We start from the raw sequence: 26,358 nt of genomic DNA, 5'->3' as shown, positions 1-26,358 counted from the left end.
GAGGGAGGACAGAGGGAGCAGGGGTGGTGCCTTGGAGAAGGGGTAGGACGGAAGCGGGGCAAGGGTATTTATATATGAGGTAGATCTTGGATTGCACTTAAATTCAAAAAGTGATCTCATGCTTAAAAAGTTTGGAGACCACTGCTGTAGGTGTTTGTCTCTGTCTGTGGGATCGGAGCAAATCCAGTTGTATTTTAGGGCTTGGCTGTATACAATAGATTGAGAAATGTGTCTGGGATGGAAGCTGGAGGCATGAAGGTAAGTGTAGTGGTTGGTAGGTTTTCGGTATAGGGTGATGGAAATTTGTCCATCATTTAATTGTACAGTAGTGTCAAGGAAGTGGATTTCTCACGTGGACTGATTCAGGCTGAGATTAATGGTGGGATGGAACGTCCCCCCTCCAAGAATTGCCTAAGAAAAAGCAATCTGCATCTGAAAAAATTTGCCCTGGTACGAATGGCACTGAGAGTGCTGGACTACTAGGCAGCAGAAACATCTGGTACTGAGAGTTCGTGAAGAACTAACAACCCTATGTGGCAAACTCAAATTGAGTTTCACAGAGTAAGTTCTATCTTTCAGCTTGGCACCCGCAGAGCTGAAGAAAACCTTGGTAATGAGCAGTGCAATGGCGCCACCTGCTGTGCCTATGCCACACAGCTCTAAATCCTCTGCCCTGCGGCCATCTCTGGCACAGAGCATTACAGTTTTGCAACAATTGATCAGTACGGGTCTACCAAATTCATGGCTATGAAAAATGCATCACAGACTTATGTCTCTCATAAGTTGGATCTTAAAAGGATTAGATTTGCTAATGAAAGGAAATTATTATGCAGTAATTAAAGGAATTAAACTTTCATATTGTTAAGGAAACAGTAGCTAAGCTCCCAATTCAGTGGGGCCAGAATTTCTCCCAGATGTATGCATAGGGCACCTGAACACAGGCATGTGCATAAAGAGATTGTGTAGACAGATTTTAGTTTCTCCATGCAGTGAGCCCCCAAGTCTCTCCCCTTGAGAAGAATACTGTATAAAAACCTGAGTTTTCCCTTGGTTTATCTGCCATTCCATATCATCTCTTACAAGTTTTTCCTTCAGGAGATGTGATCTGGGTTAAGAGGGAAAAGATGAAGGCTTGAGTTCTTCCAGTGGGAAAGTGGCAGGACGCCAGCAGTAGCTAATCACTGGGGGAAGATGAAGTTGTTATTGGTTAACAAATGGCATAAAAGGACATAAAACATTCAAACAGAGGGCATGGGATTTATAGATTCAAGAAACAATTACAGCTACCACTTGGCAGGCAGAGGTGAATTTGTAGATGGATGGCCTGCAACCTGTCCACTTGCTACTGCAGAAATTCCTCAACCTGCTCACTGAAAATATACCTGTGTTTTGCTTTTTTGCTTTTTTTTGTTAGTCTGCTTCTCCTAGGTTATATGGGGTTTGAATAATAACCAAAAAAACCATGTAAGAATTTTTTCTTTTCATCTCTAAGTTCTGTTACAGTATCACAAGTGCTGGTTAGAAATGTGAACATTAAAGAGAAATTACATATTTTCATTTACATGGTTATTTTGTCAAAAATGCATTAAGTTTGCTAGGATGTTGCCACAAAGACTTACTGGTATAAAAATGTCATTGATGTGTCATTGAGGATAAAAATCCATAAATAATGTAGCCATGGTACTTTATTTCCAAAGTAAGTACCATGTCTAAGAAAAATTGACACTCAGCAGTTTAATAATATACTAAATTCATTATTTCCAATAATATGGTGATATACTGATGAACAGATTGGCTTGTAGGGTAGTAACCCATTCAGTGATCAAAATTGAAGCTTTTGTGTGAGAAAGTTACGAGAGAAATTTTGAGGCAAAGAGCTTACAATCATTATTATATTACCTTATTTTCCTTTTGTCTTTGTCACTCCCTTCTGTCACTCTCCTTTTTGTTACTTAGTACCTTTTTTCTATTCAGGTTAGGCTGCAAACCTACAGGGGAAATAGTTCTATTTAATAGTATCTTATGTTTTTATTTCTTAATGAATGGCAGAGATCCTTCATTCATGCTGAGTGAGGGAGACTAAAGTCTCATAATAGAGCACTTTTATTATCATAGCCAAATTAGCCTGTCAGAAATGGGTGCAACAGAAATGGTGCTGAACACGATTTAACTGCAAGCGTAGACAAGGAATAGAGTTCAGAATCTGCGCATAATCTCTGGCTATAACCTACCTCACTTTCTGAACTGAGGGTGAAAAGGCATAGTCCTTTAAGCATTTGCTTCTAAACTGTGTTCAACACCAGTTTAGTTTCACTTGTTGGTGACACCTGTTGTCAGCAACAGGACATTTGCTAATATAGACAAGTTTTTAGGCAAGGACCAGCACTACTGTTCTTGCATAGTTTTGATTGTTGATAGTCCTTTGGACCTGTGTTGAACAAAGAAAGAAGACACTGTTCATCAGAGCGCCAACTTGTTTTTCCCTATATTCACTCTAATCCTTACTTTAAATATCATTTGCCAATAGTAACCAGTATTAGCTAACTGTATTTTTATGTTCCAAAGGCATCAGATAAATAAGGGAGGCCTTTGGCATGTAATTAAATCTAAACAGACTTTGTCTTAAATTTCAGTAGCCCACATTTTAACATCCCTAGTAGGGATGTAAAGGGGTAACTAGTTAACAGGTTACCCCAGTAAGCATGCTAGTAAGGCAATGCTTACTAGGGTAATTGGTTATATCCTGGTACCTTCCCTTGCAACAGACCCCGTTGCCAGCTTTGTCCACATATTCATTCTGCTGATACCATTATTGGACCTAACCAAGTGAGTTATAAGATCAAGAACACATATTCCTGCGCATCCAGAAATATAATCTATGCTATCATGTGCCGAAAGTGTCCGTCTGCTATGTACATTGGACAAACGTCTCAGACACTTCGCCAAAGGATTAATGCCCACAAAACAGATATCAGACAAGATCACAAAGAGAAAACAGTTTCTTGCCATTTTAACCAGAAAGGACACTCTCTCAATGACTTGACCACCTGCATTCTGCTACAAAGACCTTTTACATCTGCACTTGAAAGGGAATCCTCTGAACTGTCATTCATGTTAAAATTCGACACTTGCCAACAAGGACTTAACAAACATTTGAACTATCTCACCCATTACCAAGACAGTTTCCCCAATTATCACCTCTAATACCATTAACTCACAAACATCCCACTCTCCCTACCTCTAATATCATCAATTCACAGACACTTACCTTCCTTCCTTCCCCCCCCCCGCATCCCCCTCCTGTTCTGCAATGTGATTTGTCCTTTTCATATTTGTTCATTTTTTTAATTGTATCCTTTGGTATATATGGTTGTGACTACTTTCTTCCACTATTTGATCTGAGGAAGTGGGTCTGGCCCACGAAAGCTCATCATCTAATAAACCATCTTGTTAGTCTTTAAAGTGCTACATTGTCCTGCATTTTGCTTCAACTACCCCAGACTAACACAGCTACATTTCTATCACTGGTTATATCCTTGCTGTGTGGCCCCCTGATGTTGCCAATACGCTAGCCTGGTCTCTGTAGATACATGTATAGCTGTTCTATTTTAAATATAATTCCTGTGTGGATAAGTGGAGATTTTTAGCATCTAGAATTGTCCAAGTGAGTCTGGTTGGAAAGGGTGTTTTTTCCTTAAAAAAAAAAAAAAAAGAAAAAATAAATACTGTATATAGGAGAAAATGTTCAAGAACCATTCATCTCGCTGAATGTGACCCCTGTAATGCCACCAGTGACAGCAAGACTTATGGTGATAGCTTGGGCAAGCAGTAGCTGTGCACAGGGCTGCTTTAACTTTTGCACCTATTCAATTTTTCAAAGATTTAAAAACATTTTAGACAAGATAGTATCAACAGCTTGCTCCAGAGGCCACACTCTTTCCTGCTTCCTTGAGCTGGAAATGCATAACCTCATATCTCTACCAAAATGTCAAAATGTGCAACCCATGCAGGGAGGCAGAATCACAGCTTTTCCTCATTTGCCTCTCAGAACTACAAGTCATGAGTTTTAATCAACAGCTGAGAAGAGTGAGTGTGAGTATGTGGATATAAAAACGGAGAGCTTCTCACTTCGCTGTTTTTTCCTTCTAGTTCAACAATTTTGCTCTTAAAGCCAAATAGTTGTTTCAATATAGAATATTTTCCTATACTAAAGTTCTGGTTTTTAGTTAGCACGGTTTATATGTAAATATCAAAATTTGGTAAATGGACTTCTCAGTAGTGTTCCTGCTGCCTTACCTGAACAATGGCCCTCTTGTTTCTAGCTGCTGTAACTAACCTTAGGAGAAATATAACACATCCTCACAACTGCACACAGAACACTAGGTCTTAAGCAGTGGAGTTTTGGGTGTAAAAAAGTGTAGTTTACTGACTTGTTTTTGAGAATCAGATGAACCATGAGACACATGACTGTTTCTTATAGTGGCCAAGTTTTGTTTCTGGATGAGTAAATAAGTAGCTATTTCAATCTTCACTTTTTTTCCTTGAGATGAGCCACTTGTCTGATGGAATGTAGGTAATAGGATTCTAGATTACTATGTTGTCAGCTAGTTCCAAGGTCAGCGGATAGTAGAAGTCTCTGAAAAGGTGTATTTGAGCTTATAAAGAAACATAAAATGTTTAATATAAAGTCCAGTTTTAATAATCTTGTATAATTTTGACAGACTTTACAGTAGATCTGCATTCTTGCTATGTATGCCAAAGAATCTACCTAGTGTGATTTCAGTGTCCCAGTCCTTCCTTTATGACAGGTTCAAATGATGGTACTGGAGTAACGGAAATGAATAGTCACTTAGCCCTCGTCTATACTAGGATTTTATTTTGAAATAACCCCCCTTAGTTTGAATTTATAATCGGAGCATCCACTAGGGATGTGAATGACAAGTCGATTATCTGATAAGCAAATGCTTATGAAATAGTTGACAGGATAGTCGACTAGTCGCTCCCCAACTTGCTGCCTCTATCAGAGGCAGCAAGGGAAGGGAGAAGAGGGAGGTACGTCAAAGTAGCAGCACCACACGGAGCCTGGGGTCAGCTGTACTGTGCGGCCCTGACGCTTTGAACGCCGCAGGGAGCCCGGCATCAGGCTAATCGCCGCATTTCAAAGCGGCAACACCGTGTGGAGCCCGGGATCAGCTGGGGATTCCCCTGCTGATCCCAGGCTTTCCCCACCAGACGGGGAAAAAGTGGCCGGTATTTTCTGTTTTGTTTTTTTGTTTTTTTGTTTGTTTTTTTTAAACTGGACAGAAGATGCGATTTCCGGACTCTTCAGGCGAAAACCGGACACTTGGCAACCCTATATAGTCCCCAGGGGCATGGCTGGCAGCCTGTATCCTCTGGCCCCTCTCCCGAGGAGTCCCTTGCCACTCCACACTCCACTCTGATAGAGGTAGCAGCATGGGGTGGCAAGCAGCCCCTGATGGGAGAGGAGGGGTGTGGGGCATGTAGGAGGATGTGGGGTATCATGGGGCTGAGGGAAGATGTGAGGGGAGATACAATTTTACTTTGCAGAAGCTGCAATTTCTTTACTCCCCACTTCTTTGCCTCCTTATCCAACTAGCTATTTGACTGCATTCTTTCACCTTTTCTGAGTTATTCTCCAGACTCCCTCTCGTATCCCCATCCTGCACCCTCTCCTGCTGCCAAACTCTCTTCCAGACCCTGCCCTCTTCAACCCATCCTGCACCCCACCTCCCACCCAGATCCTGCATCCTTATCCCATTCGCTGGTAGCCCTGTCCTGCACATTGAACCCCTCATTTTTGTTCCCACCCCTGAGCCTTAGAGATCCACAAAATCTCCTGACTCTGGAACCCCAGAAAAGAAAATCTGGCCTATGGGAAGCCCTGAACCTCAGTCCTCCCTGTCCTTTCCCCTCATCCCATGGGGGCTGGAGTGCCACAGGACTGAGGTGTTTCAGTTGAGGGCCACATTGGTGAGGGTTGGGGGTTTTTGGAAAAGGAGGGTGGGTTTTTTTGTTTGTTCTTTTTGCTTCTCACTTGCGTGGTCCCCAACTGATTTTTCTGTGGGTCAGTCACCCCCCAACGGAAAAGAGGTTACCCATCCTTGCTATAAAGAAAACATTGAAACCTTTTGTATTGGACATAATGTTTTACTTTGTTTTACCTTACAAAATGAACTTTGATAAACTAACATGAGAAAGTTAAAATGCTTAATCTGTTTAATAATTTGAATTAAACTGTTCTCAGCTGCAGCACTAGCAAAATGGCTGGGGTGTAATTATGGAATTAACAGTGAGTTTCCATTAGCAACTGGTAGTCCGTGGAAAGGTTTGCATTGACCCAGGTGGTCCACAGGACACATGGTGGAGAAAGATCTTCCTCCCAGAAAAGCAGCATGACCCACGGCAGGAGGGTTACATTTTGGCACACCAGTTCAAAAAGGTTGTTGACCCCTGCCGTAGCCCATTCCAATGCCTGATGCTGGTCCTTTGCACCGTCTTGCATTCTGTCAACTACACCCTGCTCATACATTGCCTACCTGTAGGTAGCATTTGTCCTATCCTCTTTCCTGTACCTCCTCTCACCACTGATGCAGGAGTGTGTGGTATGAGACACAGCAACATATTTTGCATGCACGCCTGAATGTAGAGATGCTGCAAAAGCAACTACTATGGTTAGATGTAGGCCCTTGAATGTATTGCATTGGACTCCCGTTATATTAATATATCTAACAAAGCTGGGCTTCTTTCTGTGTCCCTGGTCATTGGAAGAATAGTACATTAGCCTGTATCAGCTGTGCGACACCCTGCCTCTGCTTACTTGCTTACTAGGGTGGGCCCCCCTTCAAGCTGAGACAGTTGCCAGCCTCTGTGATACCATGTTAAGGATTTTGTGGGGGGTTCTGTTTTTGCTTTTTTGCAACTCCTTAGAGGAACCACTAATACCCACAGTTATCACCTTTTCCATATGATATGGTATAGGACCCTGCAACACCTCTTGCAGCCTGTCCCCCAAGTAGATCCAAACACCTCTTCAAATTATGAATGTCCATCAGTTGTTGATTTAGCTCATCTCTGCCCTCAGTGTCTCCCTCTTCTATAATAACTGGAATGGAATGTCCTAGATCTAGGTGAATCCTTATACCTTGCATGGCCTGCAAAGTTGTGGAAACAACCTCTGATGCAGTAACCCTTGTCTACAGGCTCTGCCTCCACAGCTTCCATTGGCCACTGTTCCCTGTTCTTAGTTAATGGGATCTGTAGGGATGGTGCCTGCCAATGAGGGTGGTGCACAGACCCCTCTCTTCCTTCCCCAAGGGCTGCCGGGATGTTCTGGCTGCTTCAGTGCTGTTGCCCTGACTCCTTCACCCCCCCATACCTCCAACTCCCTACCTTAAAGGACCTGAACTATACCAGGTAAATCTTCCAGTAAATCCCATAAAGTGCAAAATACAATTTTTAAAATTCCACAGAGGACCTCACAGAACCACACTGAAAAAAATACATTTCTCCCAAATGTATCTCAATGTTACATTTTTCTTACATCATGTTCTAAGCTGCATTATTGCTGCCTGTTTAGCACCTCACAGGTGCTCAAGGAACCTATCCAGGGACCTGCCACAACCAGGAGAGAGCTGCCCAACTCCCAGCTTCCAAGCTACCCCTGATCAGCCCTGGACCTTCTGTGACCCGGACAGCCCTCTCCCAGCTTCAACCCGGCCCCAGTTCAAACCTGCTCGGGCAGGGAAGGTGCATCTATCCTGCCACACCAGCCCAGAACTATCATAGTGGGGAGAGGTGCCTTTCCTCCTCCGAACCTAGTTGCTGCTGTGAGGAAAGAGAACTGGGGGGGGGGGAGTCCTCTCCTTCCAGTAGTCCTAGAGCACCCTCCTTCACCCCAAACTGCTCAACCCAGCCCCACCCTATAGCCTGCACCCATAGCCAGAGCTTCTTGAACCCCAGTGTTCTATCTTAACCCTGTGCCCCTCATCCCTGCACCCCATCCTGGGGTCCACAGCCGTAACTTCAGACACTTGCACTCCAACCCTCTGCCTCAGGCCTGAGCCCCCTCCCACACTCAGAATCCCTTGGCCACACCCCATCCTACAAATTTTGTTATGTGCACTAATATGAAGGTGATACGTCACACATCATTTCCATATTGGTGCATATAACAAAATCCATTCCACTCAGAGGTGGGAAAAATTAGAGGGAACACTGGTCATATTTACTACATTTTCAATCCAAACTGTTTTATTTTGCCAATCTCTCTTAGTCAATTTAGCTTTTGAAAATCAAGCTGGTTTGTACATGCTTTATACATTTATTGCTAACACTTAATAGCAAAAATGATTCCACAATCCAGACTTGGTTTTCTAATTATCAGACTGCAGTGGTGATATCTGAAGCCACTAGTCGGTTGTTAGTTTTTCTGGAGTTAGGTTAACTATATGAAAGAATGGAAAAAATTGCTTTAGCTATTACAAATGACACAGGAGTCAACACAAATGACAATATGTTTGTATATGTTTTGCATGGCTTCTCTGAAATAGCATCTCTAAACAAGATTGTGAGATTACAATCCTCATGACTGATAGAGGAAGAGAAGGACTTGAAGGAATAGAGCAACAGTAGCAAATTTATGCTAAAAACTTAACATTTAGAAATATTACTTTCATGCCAGCCTAAAGTTTCAGACTTAATTCAACAGCTTGTTTATCCATCATATATTTCCATTGGCCAGTAGGAGAAGATATTTGAACTAAATTCTCCCCTCATTTTTACTGTCACATTCGTAAATCAAATGGAAGTTAAAGGTATCCAGTATGTTAGAGATTAGGTTCTATGTTACTATATCTGTAACAATTTCTTTTGTTTTTGTCTGTAAATTTATAAAGGTTTGTCCAGACACAGCGATGCCAAAGTGCAATATTGAATATTCATATTTTGTTTTAGTGTTCTGGGGAAGGTTTTGTAATGTTTTATTTAGAAATATACATGTTTCTTCTGTTGTCACACTAACAAAAGTTACATTTTTGTGACTGTTGTTGTAATTAAAGAAATGTATGGGATCTTTTTCAGGGGGATAAGGCAAAATGCAACATTTATCGGTAATATGTATATAATAAATCAACACTGTATCATATGATATACTACACTCATGCGCGCATGCGCGCACGTACACAAACTCTTTCTTTTGTCATTGTTATCAACTTGTTGCTCCCCTTAAGTTCATTGGCAAGGTGAGTTAGATGAGGGAGGGGAGGAGCCGGGCTTCTGCTGAGCTGGATTGATGCTCCAACGTTGACAAGACGAGACCCAGGGTCCCCTGGAAGACACCTTACATTTATAGTACCTTCCCTCATGCAAATCTGTCCACTTTAGCTATATCAGTTAGTCATCTTATGCAAAACTATGCACTCTAGCTGTGTCAGCCATCTGTGGCGCCTTCTTCTGGGTGTTATCCTCAGTGCTGCCACATTCATCTTTAAAGAGAGCTTTTGAATTTCCTCTAAAAGAAAGTGCTTGCTTCTGACTCCCAAGGCCTTCTATGTTTGATCTTTTCTCAGTGAGCCCACGTGACAGGTCTTAGTGTCCTTGGGTTTGGCTCCTATTCTTCCCCTTTCCAACTGTTGCAGCTGTTCATCCTTGGAGGTGCTTGCCTTCAGCGTCTTATTCATTCATCAGGGCCACATTCAAGTAAAAGGGGAGAGATCTATTCTACTTCTAATACAAAGATGTTTTCTTTATCTTAATTATTCCTAAGGACTATAAGACTGCGTCTACATAGCAACGTTATTTTGGAATAATGTCAGTTATTCTGAAATAACATAGTGTACATCTACACAGGAAGCCCATTATTTCAAAATAAATTTGAAATAATGGGCTTCTTACTCTGACTCCATTAACCCTCATTGTATAGGAGAAAGGGAAGTTGGGAGAAAGGGGGGGGAGTGCTCTGTTTCGAAACAACTGCTGTGTAGACAGTGCCAAAAGTCGAAATAAACTATTTTGACTTAAGCCATGCAGTTAGTGTAGCTCAAGTTACATAGCTTATTTTGAGTTTACCCATGCTGTGTAGATGTGACCTAACATTAGAAAAAGACTTTATAATATAGAAATTTTATATTAAGAGACTTAATGTGAAGTTGCTACAATATGAAAAAACTTAATACAAATTATGCAAGGACTTAATACTAAATTTCTACAATAAAGCATAAGAAGACTATATTATAAGGCTAATACAAAGTTTCTATAAGACATTATAAAAAGACAATACAAAATTAAAAGACTTACAAAATTCCTATATTATAAAATAACTAATACAAAGATTTATCTTCAATATGGCATATGAATTGTAATCTCTTTCACTGTCAAGACGTAGTACAAGCAATTTGAGGAACCCGGTAAAGTGTTTACAGTGGGAAAATGCAAACTGGGTTGGGTACCAAAAACAAGCTACTTGGATCTTAACAAGAAATAATCTGTGGTGACAAGACATTGACAATAAATGTTGACTTGCAAAGAACCCCTGGTACCAACTTGGGCAAGGGTGTGCAAACTATGGCCCATGAGCCACATCTGTACTGTCAAGACTTTTAATCTACCTCTTGAGATTGCCAGTTTGGCAGTGCAGTGGGCTAAGGCAGGATGAGGAGAAATTAAAATTACTAGCAGGTGTTTCCTTAATGATAGTTTCCTTATACCTCCACTTGCTGGGGAAAGAGATGTCAGTTTTTCTGTACATTGAAATTTTTATTCATTGTGAAACTACATTATCAAATTGATAGTACATTATGTTCATTATCCATGTACTGTCAATATTCTTAAAAATAGCTATCAATGTCTCCATCTTGGATCTTATAAATATTTTGCTTCAAAAAGAGGCAACACTGGATATAATTTGTGTTTCGTATGCAGAGTCATAAAAGGTAGATTTTGTGTGTTTTGGGTTTAGATCAGACCATGAAATTCTTGTAATCAGAGCTGCACAGTCACTCAAGGGAATTGGTTTTGGTGAGTGTAAAACAGTTCTGACTACGGAGATGAAATTTGACGACAAAACCACTAAACTGATCAGTTCCTTCAATTGTGTCTCTTTGGTAAGAGTAAATTTTTACTGTTCTGTTTGAAGCTGTAGAAAATGGACATGCAGACATTATAAAGCTTCTACTCCAACACGGAGCAAATATTAATGGATCCCATTCTTGGTCTGGATGGAATTCTTTGCACCAAGCTTCTTTTCAGGTAACCTATAAATTTATTATTTCATTTCCATGTAAATAGTGTGTTTTACCCTTTTAAAATGACAAGGTTGTACAATTTTTGCTTCCTGCTCTGGTGATTTATGATTGTTAGGCTAGGGCAGAAAAGGCAGTCTAAATGCTAATGATCATTCTGAATATGTCATAGTATGCTACAACAGCTATAGAAAGTGTTGGGCAGCAATGATTATTTAAATATTAGAAGTACTGAATATACTTAAGAAGTGATCAAATATATTATTTGGGAAGTAAATCTGTTGTAAGATGCACTTCATTTTTTTGGAAAAGACTTTAATTGATGAGGCCAACCTGGTTTCTTCTTAATTTTTTTTTATCCAGCATAAAAATGTATCAGCCTTATGGATCTAATATGCTAATTTAATTGTTTATATTTATTGGACTGAGTAAATGTGCAAGATGAAATTAAACCTTTCTAATGATTCTGCTACAGACTTTCAGAATAACATAGAATACGGAATGTGGTCCCTATTTTAGGTTCCTTCACAGAATAAGATTGAAAATGTAGGGTTCTATGAATTCCAGTGTTCTTTTTCTAACAAAACACAAATATGTTTATTTCAGGGACATACTGAAATAATACATTTGCTTCTTGAAAAAGGAGCAAACAAGGAATGTGTGGATGACTTTGGAATCACACCTTTGTTCATTGCTGCTCAGTATGGGAAGCTGGAGAGTTTGCAAACACTTATATCACATGGTAATTTTCACTTTAGTTAGTGTTACAATGTTAGTGAAACTGGCTATGAAATGGTATAAGAAATTATCACAAAACACTTACATTTTGCTATTGCAGTAACTTGTCTTGTTTTCCATTGAGTCAGACCAAGAAACAGGAAATAAAACTGAAATGCTACAGTGGCATGGTTCCAGCTGCACCACTGTAGCACATCAGTATAGATATTATATATACTAATGGGAGGGATTATGCTAGGTTTATGGAAAGAATTCTTGGCTCGATTTAGCATGTTGCTCTATGTGCCCTGGAAGTTAAAATTTTTTATACCTCTGACTAATTTTTGGCTTGATTTACCTTTAATTAGACCAAACCTAAATAAAGACCTAACCTGGGTAAAGATTAAGAGTCTGATTATGAAACCCTTAATCACACTGAGAAGTCCAATTCATTTACAGTAAACTTCCGATAATCCGGCACCTTTAGGACCCAGGGGGTGCCAGATTATCTGATTTGCCGGACTATCTGAAGGGGAGGTTATGAGGGGTCTCGGGTGGGGGGATGCCACCCCAGACCCCTCATAGCCCCCCCTTCCGATAGTCCGGCTCTGCCCCAGGCGACCCCGATTCAGCCGCTGCTGGTCAGTTTCAGCAGCGGCTGAATCGCGGTCGCCTGCAGCAGAGCTGCTGGAGTGCTGCCGGGTTGGTCTGGTAGCACCGACCCTTGGCGCGGCGAGACCAACCCGGCAGCACCGCAGCTGCTCTTGGGGACGCCTGGAGCAGAGCAGCTGGGATGCTGCCAGGTTGGTCCCACAGCGCCGCTCCTCGGCGCTACTGAACCAACCCGGCAGCACCCCAGCTGCTCTGCCCCAGGTGTTCCCAAGTCAGCCGCTGCTGCTACTGATCAGCGGCTGACTCCAAGAAACCCGAGGCAGAGCTGCTCTGCCCCGCGCTTCCTGGAGTCAGCCGCTGGTCAGTTTCAGCAGCGGCTGAATCAGAACGCCTGGGGCAGAGCAGCTGGGGGGCTGCCGGGTTGGTCCCATAGCGCCGAGGAGTGGCGCTACTGGACCAACCTGGCAGCACCCCAGCTGCTCTGTCCCAGGTGTATCCAAGTCAGCCGCTGCTGAAACTGGTCAGGGGCTGATTCCAGGAAGCCGGGGCAGAGCAGCTCTGGCTCGGGCTTCCTGGAGTCAGCCGCTGGTCAGTTTCAGCAGCGGCTGAATCGGGGACAGCTGGGGTGCTGCCGGGTTGGGTCCCGCAGCCCCAAGGGGCAGCGCTACGGGACCAACCCGGCAGCACTCCAGCTGCTCTGCCCCCGGCTTCCCCGATTCAGCCACTGGTCAGTTTTAGCAGCGGCTGAATCGGGGAAGCTTGGGGCAGAGCAGCTCCAATGGTCCGGCTGCCCGGAGCACTTCCGGGTTCCTGATGGTGCCAGACCATCAGGAGTGCTGGACCATCAGATGCCGGACCATTGGAGTTTTACTGTATATGGATTACTTCAGGAGAAAGATATTACACAGCATGATTAAGGGTATCACAAAATGGTCCTAAATTCGCAGTAGTAATTTCTTCAGAATTTCAAACCAACATGTCCTGAAGTGCATCTCCAAATAGTATTTTCTCACTAGCTTTCCCACATAATCAAATGAAAACCAAACAATCGTAACAGTTAAACTGATGAACACCCTAAATTTGGCCAAAACATCCCACACTGATCAATAAATCTAACATCTCAATACTTGTGAGATACTACCTACAGAAAGTAATTTCAAACAAAATATTAGCTAACTCTTTTGCCATTTCTCCAAAGTGTCTACCTTTTATCTGGAATTGCCCTATTCTATTACACTCCGAGACAAGTGCTTTCTTTGATTTTTATAGTTGGAATAAGAAACTTAATGTAAAGTTGATTGGTAAAGGTGTAAGTAAAAGTAATGACTCTGTGGTTTATAGTTCTATTTACTATGTATCTTCTACTATCGATGTATAATGTGCTGCTAGTAATTTGCCAGAGTGCAAGCCTGACAATCTGTCAGCATAGCAGGTTTACTGGCATGTTGAATTCTGGGAATGTCTTTCTTTGAATGGAAGAAAGTGGTTCAGCTCTCCAACAAGTAATATTATTTTAGAGTTTGTATGCTTCATTAGTATTAATTACTTGGATTGTATATTTTTGCTATATTTGTGATTAACTTAAAATAATATTTTTATATCATTCATTCACACTGTAACCTCCTCAGGTTTCAGGTGACCCTGACAGAGAATTTTAGAGGGCTAGTATTTGACATCAATATTTTCTTCCTGTCAGATTTAAATGAAAATAAAAAGTAATTTGAGAACGTTAGTTCTAATCACTGTAGTTTAAAGGTATGGACAATTTGAAAACATTTGTATCAGATTAGTAAATTAAATAAGATACTTTAATACCTGTGGAAAAACTTCTGAATGATGAAGCAATTTTGTGAAAGCTAATGCCTAATTAATTCTGTAATTTGTTTATCTCCTTTTGTTTTTTTGCTTGATTATGATAATCAGGCAGCATGTTAAATGTTTTATTCTGTGGTAGGTGCAAATATCAACTGTCAAGCCAAGGACAAAGCCACTCCATTATTCATTGCTGCACAGGAAGGCCATGCCGAGTGTGTCGAACTATTGTTATTGAAAGGGGCCGATCCTAATCTCTACTGTAATGAGGAGGAATGGCAGCTGCCTATTCATGCAGCAGCCCAAATGGGTCACAGGAAGTAAGTGATATAAAAATGTAATAAATAATTTGCTTACTAAAAAATAATCAAGTGTGAGATTTTTCAGCTATAAATGGAAGGGAATTAATGGGTTATAGACTCTGTTTTTAGTGTGGAATTTCTAATGTTGTTTACATTACAGTTTCAATGCCTGACCTTGCAGCTCTTGTCCATGTGGAATAATCATTGAAGTAAGCAGGCATTTGTATCGGAGCCTGATCCAACTCCCACTGAAGTCTGTGGGTGTCCCACAGAGAGAGGGACTGCAAAATCAGACTTTACAAGCTTATTACTATTTTGTTTATTTTATATTTTAGGTGTAAAGAGTTTTGGTCAGGCATATTGTATCATTAGGAGCCCTTAATTGAAATTACAGTTGTAAATGATAATCATACAGCAGCAAGAATAATCATATACAAGTAATGAAAAACTGACTGAGCCAGTAAATCCAAGCAGAAGAACAGTTTCTTTAATCTACTCAGGAACATCCCCTCCCAATAAAAAACAGAACCCCCCTCCAAAAATTGGCTTTTGCAGTACGATAGGTCATGATATTTGAGCTATTACATAGAAAGGGAGGAGTGTGGGGTACAAGCAAGTTGGAGACCGCAAGGGTCTCACAAAGATCCTCTGCAGTAGCCCCCATCTCTTTTATACATAGGGGATCCAACTTGAATGGCTCCAGTGACTACAGTTTTGGCTGTATGTCACAGGGAAAGAGGCGCATGCTCACGTTCCATGCCCTTTATGGCTCTCTAGTTAATGATCAACACTTTAAACCCCACCTGAAGAGCCAGTGCAGTTCCTGGAGCGCCAGTGCCGCATGCTTCCAGAGGGATGCCCCACTCACTAAGCCAGCTGCACTCTGCACCAGATTCAGTCTGTAAATGATTTTAAGGTGTAGACACATGTAGAATGTATTTTATGATGCGAGGGGGGAGGGAAAGCATGGAAAACAGTGGCAAAGTCCATTTTTAAATAAAGGATGCAACTTCCTAGCCATCCTGATTATGGCTGTCTAACTCTGGGAGGGAGGGGAGGTTGACATTGCCTTTGTCTCATTCTCCTGCTGCTTCAAGCATGCCACCATCTGAGTTTTGTTTGAAATCAGCTTCAGCCAGTCACTCTCATCCATTTTCCAACCTCAAGAAACCATTGGCTGCGGCACTGAATCTTATTGTCTGGGTTAGACAAGATACATACATTTGGTTGTCATAGGTATTCTGAAAACACTGCACACCTATATACATCTGGTTTGGTTGAGGAGGAGAGATGTCCGTGTGACATCCTGCAGTACCCTGCACTTGTTCCTCTTCACAAAGGGCTATCAAGTGTTCATAATTATGTGCTGCAATCTAGGCAAGAGAAAATAAAGCTACAGAAGAGCAGAACTGCCCTCTCCCAGCAATGTTTGCCAGTGAATCAACAGGTTTTCACAATCAGTAGAATGTAAGAATACCATATGGGAGCCTGATCTTCATCCATTGCCAGGAGGAGATCATCGACCAACATGACCAGTTAAATTTCTGTGCTCAAACTGATAAGGAACAAGAAGGCCAGAGCAATCTAGATAGTGTGAAAGATGTCTCATCACAATTACTATCTTACTAAAAAATGGAAGATGAATTGGCAAGATTGCCAATGTCAAGGCATGGCTCCTAGAAGAAAGGCTGTGTTAGTGCTTCCTTTAAAGCAACAGGCAATTGGCACTCTAAAGAGCAGCTTTGATAATCTCCATCTGCAAAGTACCCAGTGCTTACTTAGTGATATTAATTAGTCAGGAACAATATGGTCAATAGTACAGATTATGACACCAAATTCGACACCTCACTGAGCACCATTGGACTGAATTCTAAAAGAGAAGGCATCCTTTGTCTATAATTTGTTAAACCATCCCCCTGGTCTCAACACCCACTCATGCTACATTGTAAAAGTCTAGATAACAAACTTAGCAGTGTGTAAACCAATCCTTTTCAAAAACTAATTAGAATCTGAGATGTTATTACGAATACATCAATCCCAGCTATATTTGAATAACAAAGCATAAAAGATGTTTAAAACATTATTTCAGTTTATGTTTGCAGATAGTTTTACATTAATGATACTGATAGTTCCATATGCTTAACCACATTAAATGTTTTTATGTAAAAATGACTGAAATGATTAATATTCTTTGTAATGTATTTAATTAAAAGGATGTGATTTTGTTTTAAACAGTAATGTCCATGGTGAAAATAGCCAGGAAAAATAACATCTAACTTTTCCATATATGTGAAAAGACTCCACAATAAACATAGTTTTAAATGTTACAGCATATTGGGACTGCTAATACCTGTTACTGATCGGACCTGTGACACAGGGAAAGACAAAGTGAGTCCTGTCTATTCAGCAGTTTATGGTGGTAATGAAGAGTGCTTGGAATTGTTACTTAAAGAAGGCTACTGTCCGGATGCTCAGAAGTGCCTAATCTTTGGCTGCATATCACCTATGTGTATGGTTTTCCAAAAGAAGTATGTATCTCTCTAGTGTTTTTAATTTGTAATAGTTTAACTACATTGCTATTTATCTCAGGCTTATTTTTAAAAGTATGGAGATTTTTTTTCCTTCTCAAGTCTTGAGACTACAGAGTAAATCTTAAGTACCTATATTGTGCATTGGTTTTGGGTCACATCCATGAGCTAAAGAACCTTGCTAAAATCTCCTTTGGGAAGCTCTGTTCTTTGAAAAGGAGTCTTGTAGAACATAATTGCAGTCTAGTTTCCTGGCTTTCAAAAGGCCTTATCAACCATCTCTGTCTTCTGGGGACTTGACACGGTGCTGTAATTGAATCAAACAGATTCTTAATTAACCTGATTCTTTTCAGTATGATTGCATTCTTGGAAAATACTGTTTTACTTTCTCTGTATGCCAGTCTTGAATGTAAAAACAAAGTAACATAAAATAATTTAACAAATGCACCTCAAACCTCTATCTCAGGATTCCTGGTACAAGACTGTCCCATACCCTGAAAGCAGAGCTTTCAGTATATTACAGTTTTTGTGAATTACCAACGAATTTATACTTAGATTATAAATCTCTTAATATCATGATCACTGTGTCCTATTTGTTGTGTATAGTGTGTATGACACATGCTGTTGGTGTTCAACAAATAGTAAAATAGTTATGATGGTTATTTGATATAACAGAAGAAAAAATATAAAATGTAACCCTGCTGTTGCTCACATTTACTTAATTTACTAGATACTGAAAGTATCTATATATCTATATCTGTATTAGTGTGTGTATGTCTGTCTGAGAGTCTGTTTGTGCTCCCACTTAGCCAACCTCCTTTTCCCGATGTGGCCCTGCAGCCCCTTGCCCTATCTCCATGTGCCCTTGAGCCTCCACTCCCATTCAGCCACTGTGCCAGTCTGTGCTGCCCCACTAGTTCTTATGAGCTGCAGTCTGTGATCCCTCCCAGTAACCCTACGTGCCCCAAAATATGTGCCTCTCCCCTCTCAATCTCTTGTTTCCTGACCTGACCCTGATGGCCGTCTCTTCTCTTCCCTATCACAGTTGGGGGGATTCTGGAAGCAGCTGAATTGTTCTAGCACCACAGTGGCCTTTGGTGGTCAAAACGCATAACTGCAGTAACTTTTTAGCAAAAAAATTTTTCTTTGAGGGGGAAAAAAATTATGTATGGTACATGAATTATGCATGTACACACAATGGTGCAAAATTCACCCAGGAATAAATATTGGTCGAGGTTTCTTATTTTTAGAATCCTGTGTTTGAAAATATTAGACGTGTGTATAAAAATTAAGTTATTATAAATGTATCACACATTTAAATAGCTTTTAATTGTTTTCTCAAGCAATAACAATGGGGAGTCCTGTGGAACCTAAAAGACTAACAAATTTATTTGGGCATAAGCTTTTATGGGTAAAAACCACTTTGGCAGATGCACCATGAAAGCTTATGCCCAAATAAATCTGTTAGTCTTTAAGGTGCCACAGGATGACTTGTTGTTTTTGCAGATTCGGCTACCCCTCTGAAGCTTCTCAAGGAATGTTAGCCTGTGGCGATATATACATGCATAACTGTAAGCAGATGAGTAGTCCCATTGAAGTCATGGTGCTGTTCATATGAGTAAAGTTATGTATTGGTTGAAGTGTTTGCAGGATTAGAACCTGAATTTCAAGTTTTGTTCATCTGGAGCAGTTTTGTAAAATTCAAGTAAGATCCCATACCCTTATTGGCATTTTTCAGAAGTTGGGAATACACAATGAGTTCCTTTATAAATTGTAATCTAAAATTGTAATAGTATAAATCTTCAAAATAGCTTTTACATAATCTCCACCTAGTTATAAACATGATTTAGATCACTTAATTAAAAAAATACTATGGATTTAAATTGGCTTTATTTAAATTACTCCACCCTAACTTGATCATATTCATTACTTGGAATTCTCTGAGCACATACAGAATCTTCTGAGGGAGCCTGTCTGAATTATAAAAACCCTTCTAATTCCATATAGTAAATTTGAAGAATGTCTCCTGTGAAATCAATCGCGTGTGGTTAGTAGTTGAGGAAAATTAAAACCTGTTCAATATGATTGGTGTTCTATGAAGAAAGTGTGTTTCATGTGTCATAATCTCTTTCCTTCCTTGCTTTAGCTTTCCCCTAAGAATGGTTTTTTGTTTGTCCTTTTTAAGCCATTCCTTTCCATTTATATTTCCTTTATTTTGTTTTTCAGTTAGGGTTATACAGTAGCTTTGCCACAAATCCGGAGTAACACAGTTGTGCTACCAAATTGTGACTCTGAGTCCCAAGCCGATCTCCCATTTTCCACTTGCTCTCAGTGGGACGTAATTTATGACAACCCTATAAATGTCACAGGTTACTGACCATTGGCCAGATGGAGTCCAAAGTTCTCTCACTCTCTGCCCATTCTTGCTGCTATGGCTTTACAGATAGATCATACAGGAGAGTAAGAGACATTTATACCTCTTTGCTCCTCTACCTGGTATGTAACTAGAGTGATGATGATGCCCTTTGAGATTTTTTTCTCTCTACCTTTCCTTTCATCCCTCTTTGTCTCTTATTCTGCTTCCTTCTTTCCTCTGGTTTTCTCTTACTTGTCTTTCTTCTCATCAATGTTTCCTCTAGGGATATGAATGATTAGTCAACTAGCCGATAAACAAATGCTTATCGGATAGTCAACAGACTAGTTAACTAGTCGCTCCCCCGCCTCTTGCTGCCTCTGTCAGAAAGAGGCAGCAAGGGCGGGGGGGGGGAGAGATGGGGGTACTTCAAAGTGGCAGAGCCGCGTGGAGCCTGGGGCCAGACCCTGGGCGCCACATGGTTCTGCCATTTTGAAACACTGTGTGCAGCCTGACAGCGGGCTCTCTGTGATGTTTCAAAGCAGCGGTGCCGCATCGAGCCCGGGGTGAACGGGGGAGTCCCCAGCTGACCCTGGACTCCATGCGGCACTGCTGCTTTGTAATGCCATGGGGAGCATGGGGCCAGCAAGGCTGTCCCCCCGCTGGCTCCGTGCTCCTCACAGCACTTTCAGCTTTGAAGGGTAACAAACAGTCAATCGCATAGCTTAAGTGGAAAGCTTATTTTGGCTTTTGGCACTGTCTACACGGCAGGAAATCTGAAAGAAAGCACTCTTCCCTTACTCCTCGTAAAATGAGGATTACAGGAGTTGGAATAGAAGTCCTCAACCTTAACGTTATTTTGACATTATGTCGAAATAACCTGGCATAGTGTAGACGTGGACTATGTCATTCAGAAATAATACTGCTGTGTAGACGTATCTCCTATGCCAGTCCCTCGGATGATTTGGAATTTGCTCTTCTTAATAATTTACTGCTGTGTCATTTGCTAAGGGATGATGCTTTCTTGAGTGCTGATTTTAAAGTTACCATAGATCTGTTTTGCCTTTGGTATGATGTACCAGGTATTAAAGCAACACACAATCAAATGTAATCAAATTATTTGTACAGCGGTTCACTAACAGGAGGTTATTCACTTCCTAATTACTAGCATATAAAGCATATGTCTATCTATGATCATTTCCTGATTCCTAGTATCAAGTTAGCCTTATCCAGACTACAGAAGACACATTTGTTGCCTCGTAGTAAGAGGTAATTTGGTAATTTCCTAGAAAGTTCTCTTATTTTTTAGCATGTTGGTCCTTGAGTGGTTGTAGCCTTTGATAGATAAGGAACTGGCAAATTGTTTTATGCAGAAGCTTTCAGTAATGTTGGAATTTGTTATCCCTGCCATTTCGATGTTGATATTGGCGTGTACATCCTGTACAAATTTGGTTTTGGCTACATTATGCTCAGATATTAAGATTTTCATGACACATTAAGAATATAGTTTGTGCACTGTATATGTGAAAATTGTAATGTGTATACGTTTCTCTCATCATTAATATTGAGTGTTACATATTAGGAATGTTAAAATGTGTTTATTTTGATAAACGTGTATCTGCTGAAATTTTCAGTGGGTACATGTTTACATGCGAGGGAAGGGGATAGAGTGGGGTGGGGGGAGGAGCGGCTGCATGTAACCATGAAGGTTAACCAATAAGCCTAGGCTCATTGGTTAACTGTTTACACTATTACATCCCTATTACGTATGCTCTTCAATAGGAGAGTTAACTCTTTAAAAAACCTCTCTAAACATATCGCAAATTGTTTTCACAAGAATCTCTCATGTGCCAGTTTGGTGATTTTTCCTGAAGTGAAAATGCTGCGGCAACATTTGGCTTGAATTTATTCTGTTTCAGCTGGAAGGGCATATTTAAAGGGAGGAAATCAGCAAGAACATAATTTTTTTTTAAACAGTGAAAGCATGTCCCTATGACTGTGCCTATTACAGCTAATGCTTCTCTGGTCAGGCTGCAAATGATTTTGAATTGCTTGAGGCAGGAACTCGTGCAGATCCTGAGCTGGGCATGTGAAATCATACATCTGGAAAATAGCCAGAATGTGCTCTGCCATGTCTCATATAAATTATGTATAAGGCTTGCAGTGAAGCAATGCCTAAGGTTTATTGTATTGAATTTCACTGCATACCTCTTAGACCATGACTTTAAAAAATCCATGAGTATCATTTCACTTTCTGTCCTATGTTTAGTGTTTAATATATCAGTTTTTAGAAAAAGGATCAGCCTTGCTAATGGTAGTCAATGTTACTACAAATGAGACAGGCACCAAATTGCCTCATAGAAGCAACATCCTATAATCACATTGTTAACTAAAAGCCATATGTTCAACCACCACACAAATTATTGGTCATAATAGCATTCATTATCATAATATCATTAATAAAGATTAATCAGCATCAATTTTAAAATACATCTCGCTGATAATTTCAACGAGGGCAAAGAAAAGCTAACAATTTTGACATTATCTTTTTATTTTTTAAATGAATCAAAGGAATCTAAATTGCTATGTAAGAGGAATAGACTATGTGGGTTAGGTGACCTTGTGAATATATGCACAGGTCTTTTAGTCTGCAAAATCTTGATTAAAATTCATTATAGAAAGAAATGGATCTTAGTTATGAGCTCTTGAGTTACAGCACTTCAGCATTCTAATACAATTGTCTCCTTTATTGAATACCACAAAACTTATCTGGACAGCAGATTTAAAAATTAAAAGCAAGATCTTTTTTTAACTATCTGTAATGGAGGAGGGGACTAACCTAATATCTCATACAAATCATGCTAAACATAAACCTTAAGGACAAAATGTTGATAGGCTAACTGACTGATACTATTACTCTAACTTCAAAACCCAGAAAGACACTAGAAAAAGCTAATTATCAATTTGTTAAAAACTGAAGGATAAAGAGTAATAGCTAGCAAGGATTTGTGAAGAATAAATCATGCCAAACTAATTTAATTTCTCTCTTTGACAGGGTAGCTGGCTTAGGGAATGGTGGCTTAGTTATCTAGACTTCAATAAGAGTTGATACCAACATGTATGAGATTTCGTTAGCAAATTAGGGCAGTATGATCTAGATGGAATTACTGTAAGAGAATACAACTGGCCGAAGAAACATACTCAGAATAATTATTAATGGCTCATTGTCAAACTGGGAGGTCATATCAAGTGGGATTCCACAGGGGTCTGTTTTGGATCTGGTATTCAAAATGTATATTAATGACATAGGAAATGTAATGAAAAGTATATGTATAAAATATAAGACTATCATCAAGCTGGGAGCAATTTCTAGCACTTTGGAGGAGAATATTATAATTGAGTGATTTTGTTAAATTGGAGAATTGGTCTCAGATTAGCAAGATGAAGTTCAATAAAGACAAAGGCAAAGTACTGCACTTAGGAAGAAAACAATAAAATGCACAAATACAAACTAGGAAATATTTGGCTATGTAGAAGCACTGTGGGGATTATTATAACATATCACAAATTGAATATGATTCAGCAGTGTGAAACTGTAGTAAAAACAGCAAATGTCATTCTGGGATGTATTAAAAGGGAGGGGTGTTGTATGTAAAACGTAGGAGATAATTTTTCTAGTTTAATTAGCCTGGTGAATCAGCTGTTAATCAGCTGAAGTATTGTGTCCATTTTAACCTGGAGAGATTCTAGGGGGGAGAACAATAGAAGTGATTAAAAAAAGGCTTAGAAAACATGACTTCTGAGAAAAGGTTGAAAGAATTGGGCATGTTTAGAGAAGAGAAGTCTGGGAGGCCGAAAGCAGTTCTCAAATATGTAAAAGAGAACAGTGATCAGTTGATTTCCATGTTAACTGTGTGTAGGAGAAGTAATCACCCTAGTTTGCAGCACAGAAGATTCACATTAGATGCTAAGAAAAACTGTCCAACTATAAGGAGAGTTAATCATTGGAACAGGGTACCGAAAGAGGTTGTAGATCCCTGTCATTGCAGGTTTTTAAAAACAGAGTGGACAGATACCAGTGAACTATGGCCTAGGTCTACTTAATCCTGTGTTGGAGCAAGGATTGAACTAGACCAGTGGTTCCCAGCTGCCAGTCTGTGGACCAGTCCAGTCCACGAACTGCTGGCTGCCGGGCCGTGGTGACTGCCAGAGTTGAAGCCAGCTGTTTGTGGCAGCTCAGCTCCAGCAGCTGTGATTGCTGATTTTGTCTGACAGTGGCTCTAGGGCTGAGGTGTCGAGCAGGAGGAGGAAGAGCGGAAGGCCCCTCCCTCCCTCTTTAGCCTCCCACCCAGATAAGATGGTGGCCAGGGCTCTGCGCTCCTCCCACCCCCCCACCTCTACCCAGGGGTGTGTGAGATGCACTTGCGGATGGAGGGGGCTTGCCACTACTGGCTGCTTCTGCTGCCTGTATGGCAGTAACAGTTATGCTCCGTAGAGGGAGCAGCCTTGCTTTGGCGAGTGCAAAGGGGTGATGGATGAGGGCACAGAGGGGTCATCAGGCAAGAGGGTGTTGGCATAGGCTGTAGGGGTCAGAGGTTCAAGGGTCATAGGGCATTGGGCATCAGGTGGGGGGGGTTAAAGGGAGTTAGGCACTGGGGAGCAATGGTCTGGGTTGGGGCTAGGCAGACAGACAACATTTTATTTGTGTATTTGCATATTCACTACAGGCAGTCCCCGAGTTATCAGTTTCAGCAGCAGCTGACTTGGGGATGCCTGGGGTTCTTAAGTTGAATCTGTATGTAAGTCAGAACTGGTGTTCAGATTCAGCCGCTGTTGAAACTGATCAGTTTCAGCAGCGGCTGAATCTGGACGCCAGTTCCGACTTACATACAGATTCAACTTAAGAACAAACCTACAGTCCCTATCTTGTACATAACCCGGGGACTGCCTGTATTTGCATAATGAATACACAAGTAAAATGTTGTTGGTCCACCAAAAAGTTTGTGACTGGGTTTGCTGATCCGCAATATAAAAAAGGTTGGGAACCACTGGAGTAGACAACCTTTCAAAGTCCCTTCCAGCATTACATGTCTATGGTTCTGTCAATTACAGGACATTTCCAGGATTCTCAGAAATGGGGAGCATTTTGATCAAAATGTTATGTACATGGTTTATCAAATATTTTATATATATATATATATATATAAATAAAGTGCAATGATGAGCATATCCTGTCTTCTTGTAACAGACACATGGAAGACTGAATAATAGGACTAGTATTTAAATGGAGGCATTACTTCTAGTTTGCCTGTTTAAATGTGAATTAACAAGTGGTGGCTGAATATATGAAAACTGTGAAATGGATTGGTAGTCTCAGTTCAGTAGCTGTTTGATGCTGGAAAGAGACACCAATAAACTCCTATTAATTGTTAGTCTCAATAGAGAGTTCAGAGATCGATAGAACAACCTTGCCTGACCTAAGTGATGTATACAAAGCTGTTATGAAGCACCCTGGCAGGACCACATGAGTTGAGCCCTGCTTGGATACAAAATTTGTATCTGCATCATATCCGCAAACAGATTTGCTGGGTTTTAAATATAAAATTTGAATCCACATCCATCCACAGTCCACAAACATGATCCTCTGATACCCACAATTATAGGCTGTAAAGCAGAAAGATATCGCAGTTCTTCTTCCAGTGATTGCTCATGTCCATTCAGTGTAGGTGTATGTGCTCATCATATGCACTGGTGCTGGAAGATTTTCCCTTAGCAGTACTATAGGGAAGCGGGCTAAGGCACCCCTTGGAGTGGGCACACACATTTCTCTGTATAGTGCACCTTTGGCCCTCTCTACCCTCAGTTGTTCCTTGCTGCTTGGAACCTGCTTTTCTCAGCATGAGTTGTTGCCCATTTCTTATTCCCTGTAAATTGTTTCTATTGTTAGTTTACTGTTCTAAATAGTTAATTAGTGTAGATCTCTTCCATAGGGACTTGGCTTTGGGCCCGGGCATGCCCCATTCCCCAGACTTCAAGTCATATCACATCTGTAATTGGCCCATGCCAGTGAGTGACCCCCACTGTGACTGTTGGTGGTGCTTAGGAGAAGCTCACAGAAGTGATAAGGGCCACATTTGGAAGTCCTTCAAGCTTTGCACCAAGAAGAGGGACATTAATCTTAAGGTTCTACTGATGGCGTCTGCCTTAGCTTCTGTGTGTGAGCATTTGGATTTGGCACCAAGCACCAGCACGGCATTGCTCACTGGCTCCCCACAAGCCTAGGCAAGGCAAAAGCAAGTCTCCTGGGCCTAAGGAGGACAGACCCCCCAACGTTGACGCTAGTGGACTCTCCTGCTGTTGCTCAGCAGATGCCTCAGGTCTCTTCCAAGCATGGGTTTCTGTCTCACTTCCTGGCCCAATTTCAGAGTGGGGTCGAATAGTCCCAGATGCTATCAATGCCAGAGGCCTTGCAGATGGCTTGGACACCATTCACCATGGTAGTTGTGGGATCACACCACAAGGGAAAGCCATAGAACCATAGAGCTGGAAGAGACCTCAGAAGGTCATCAAGTCCAGCCCCCTGCCCTAGGCAGTACCAATCCCAACTAAATCAACCCGGCCAGGGCTTTGTCAAGCTGAGATGTAAACACCTCTAGGGATGGAGACTCCACTACTTACCTAGGCAATCCATTCCAGTGCTTCACTACCCTCCTAGTGAAATAGCTTTTCCTAATATCCAACCTGGACCTCTCCTACCACAACTTGAGACCATTGCT

General features: G+C 40.9%; 1 protein-coding gene across 4 annotated transcripts in view; it reads left to right on the top strand.

Moving 5' to 3' along the window:
* Positions 1 to 26,358, top strand: part of ASB3 (ankyrin repeat and SOCS box containing 3) — a 113,770-nt gene that overhangs the window by 62,572 nt on the left and 24,840 nt on the right. For 3 of the 4 annotated variants that reach the window (XM_014573102.3, XM_014573103.3, XM_014573104.3), the window contains exons 5-8: positions 11,153 to 11,265; positions 11,865 to 12,000; positions 14,542 to 14,719; positions 17,017 to 17,229. In XM_014573102.3, the coding sequence (XP_014428588.1) occupies positions 11,153 to 11,265; positions 11,865 to 12,000; positions 14,542 to 14,719; positions 17,017 to 17,229 (640 nt within the window). The remainder of the gene's footprint in view (positions 1 to 11,152; positions 11,266 to 11,864; positions 12,001 to 14,541; positions 14,720 to 17,016; positions 17,230 to 26,358) is intronic. The other variant, XM_006122106.4, reaches the window with a different exon arrangement.

The sequence above is a fragment of the Pelodiscus sinensis genome, chromosome 3 (genome assembly GCF_049634645.1).
Source record: "Pelodiscus sinensis isolate JC-2024 chromosome 3, ASM4963464v1, whole genome shotgun sequence".
NCBI lineage: Eukaryota > Metazoa > Chordata > Testudines > Trionychidae > Pelodiscus > Pelodiscus sinensis.
This window is presented reverse-complemented; position numbering and strand designations above follow the sequence as displayed.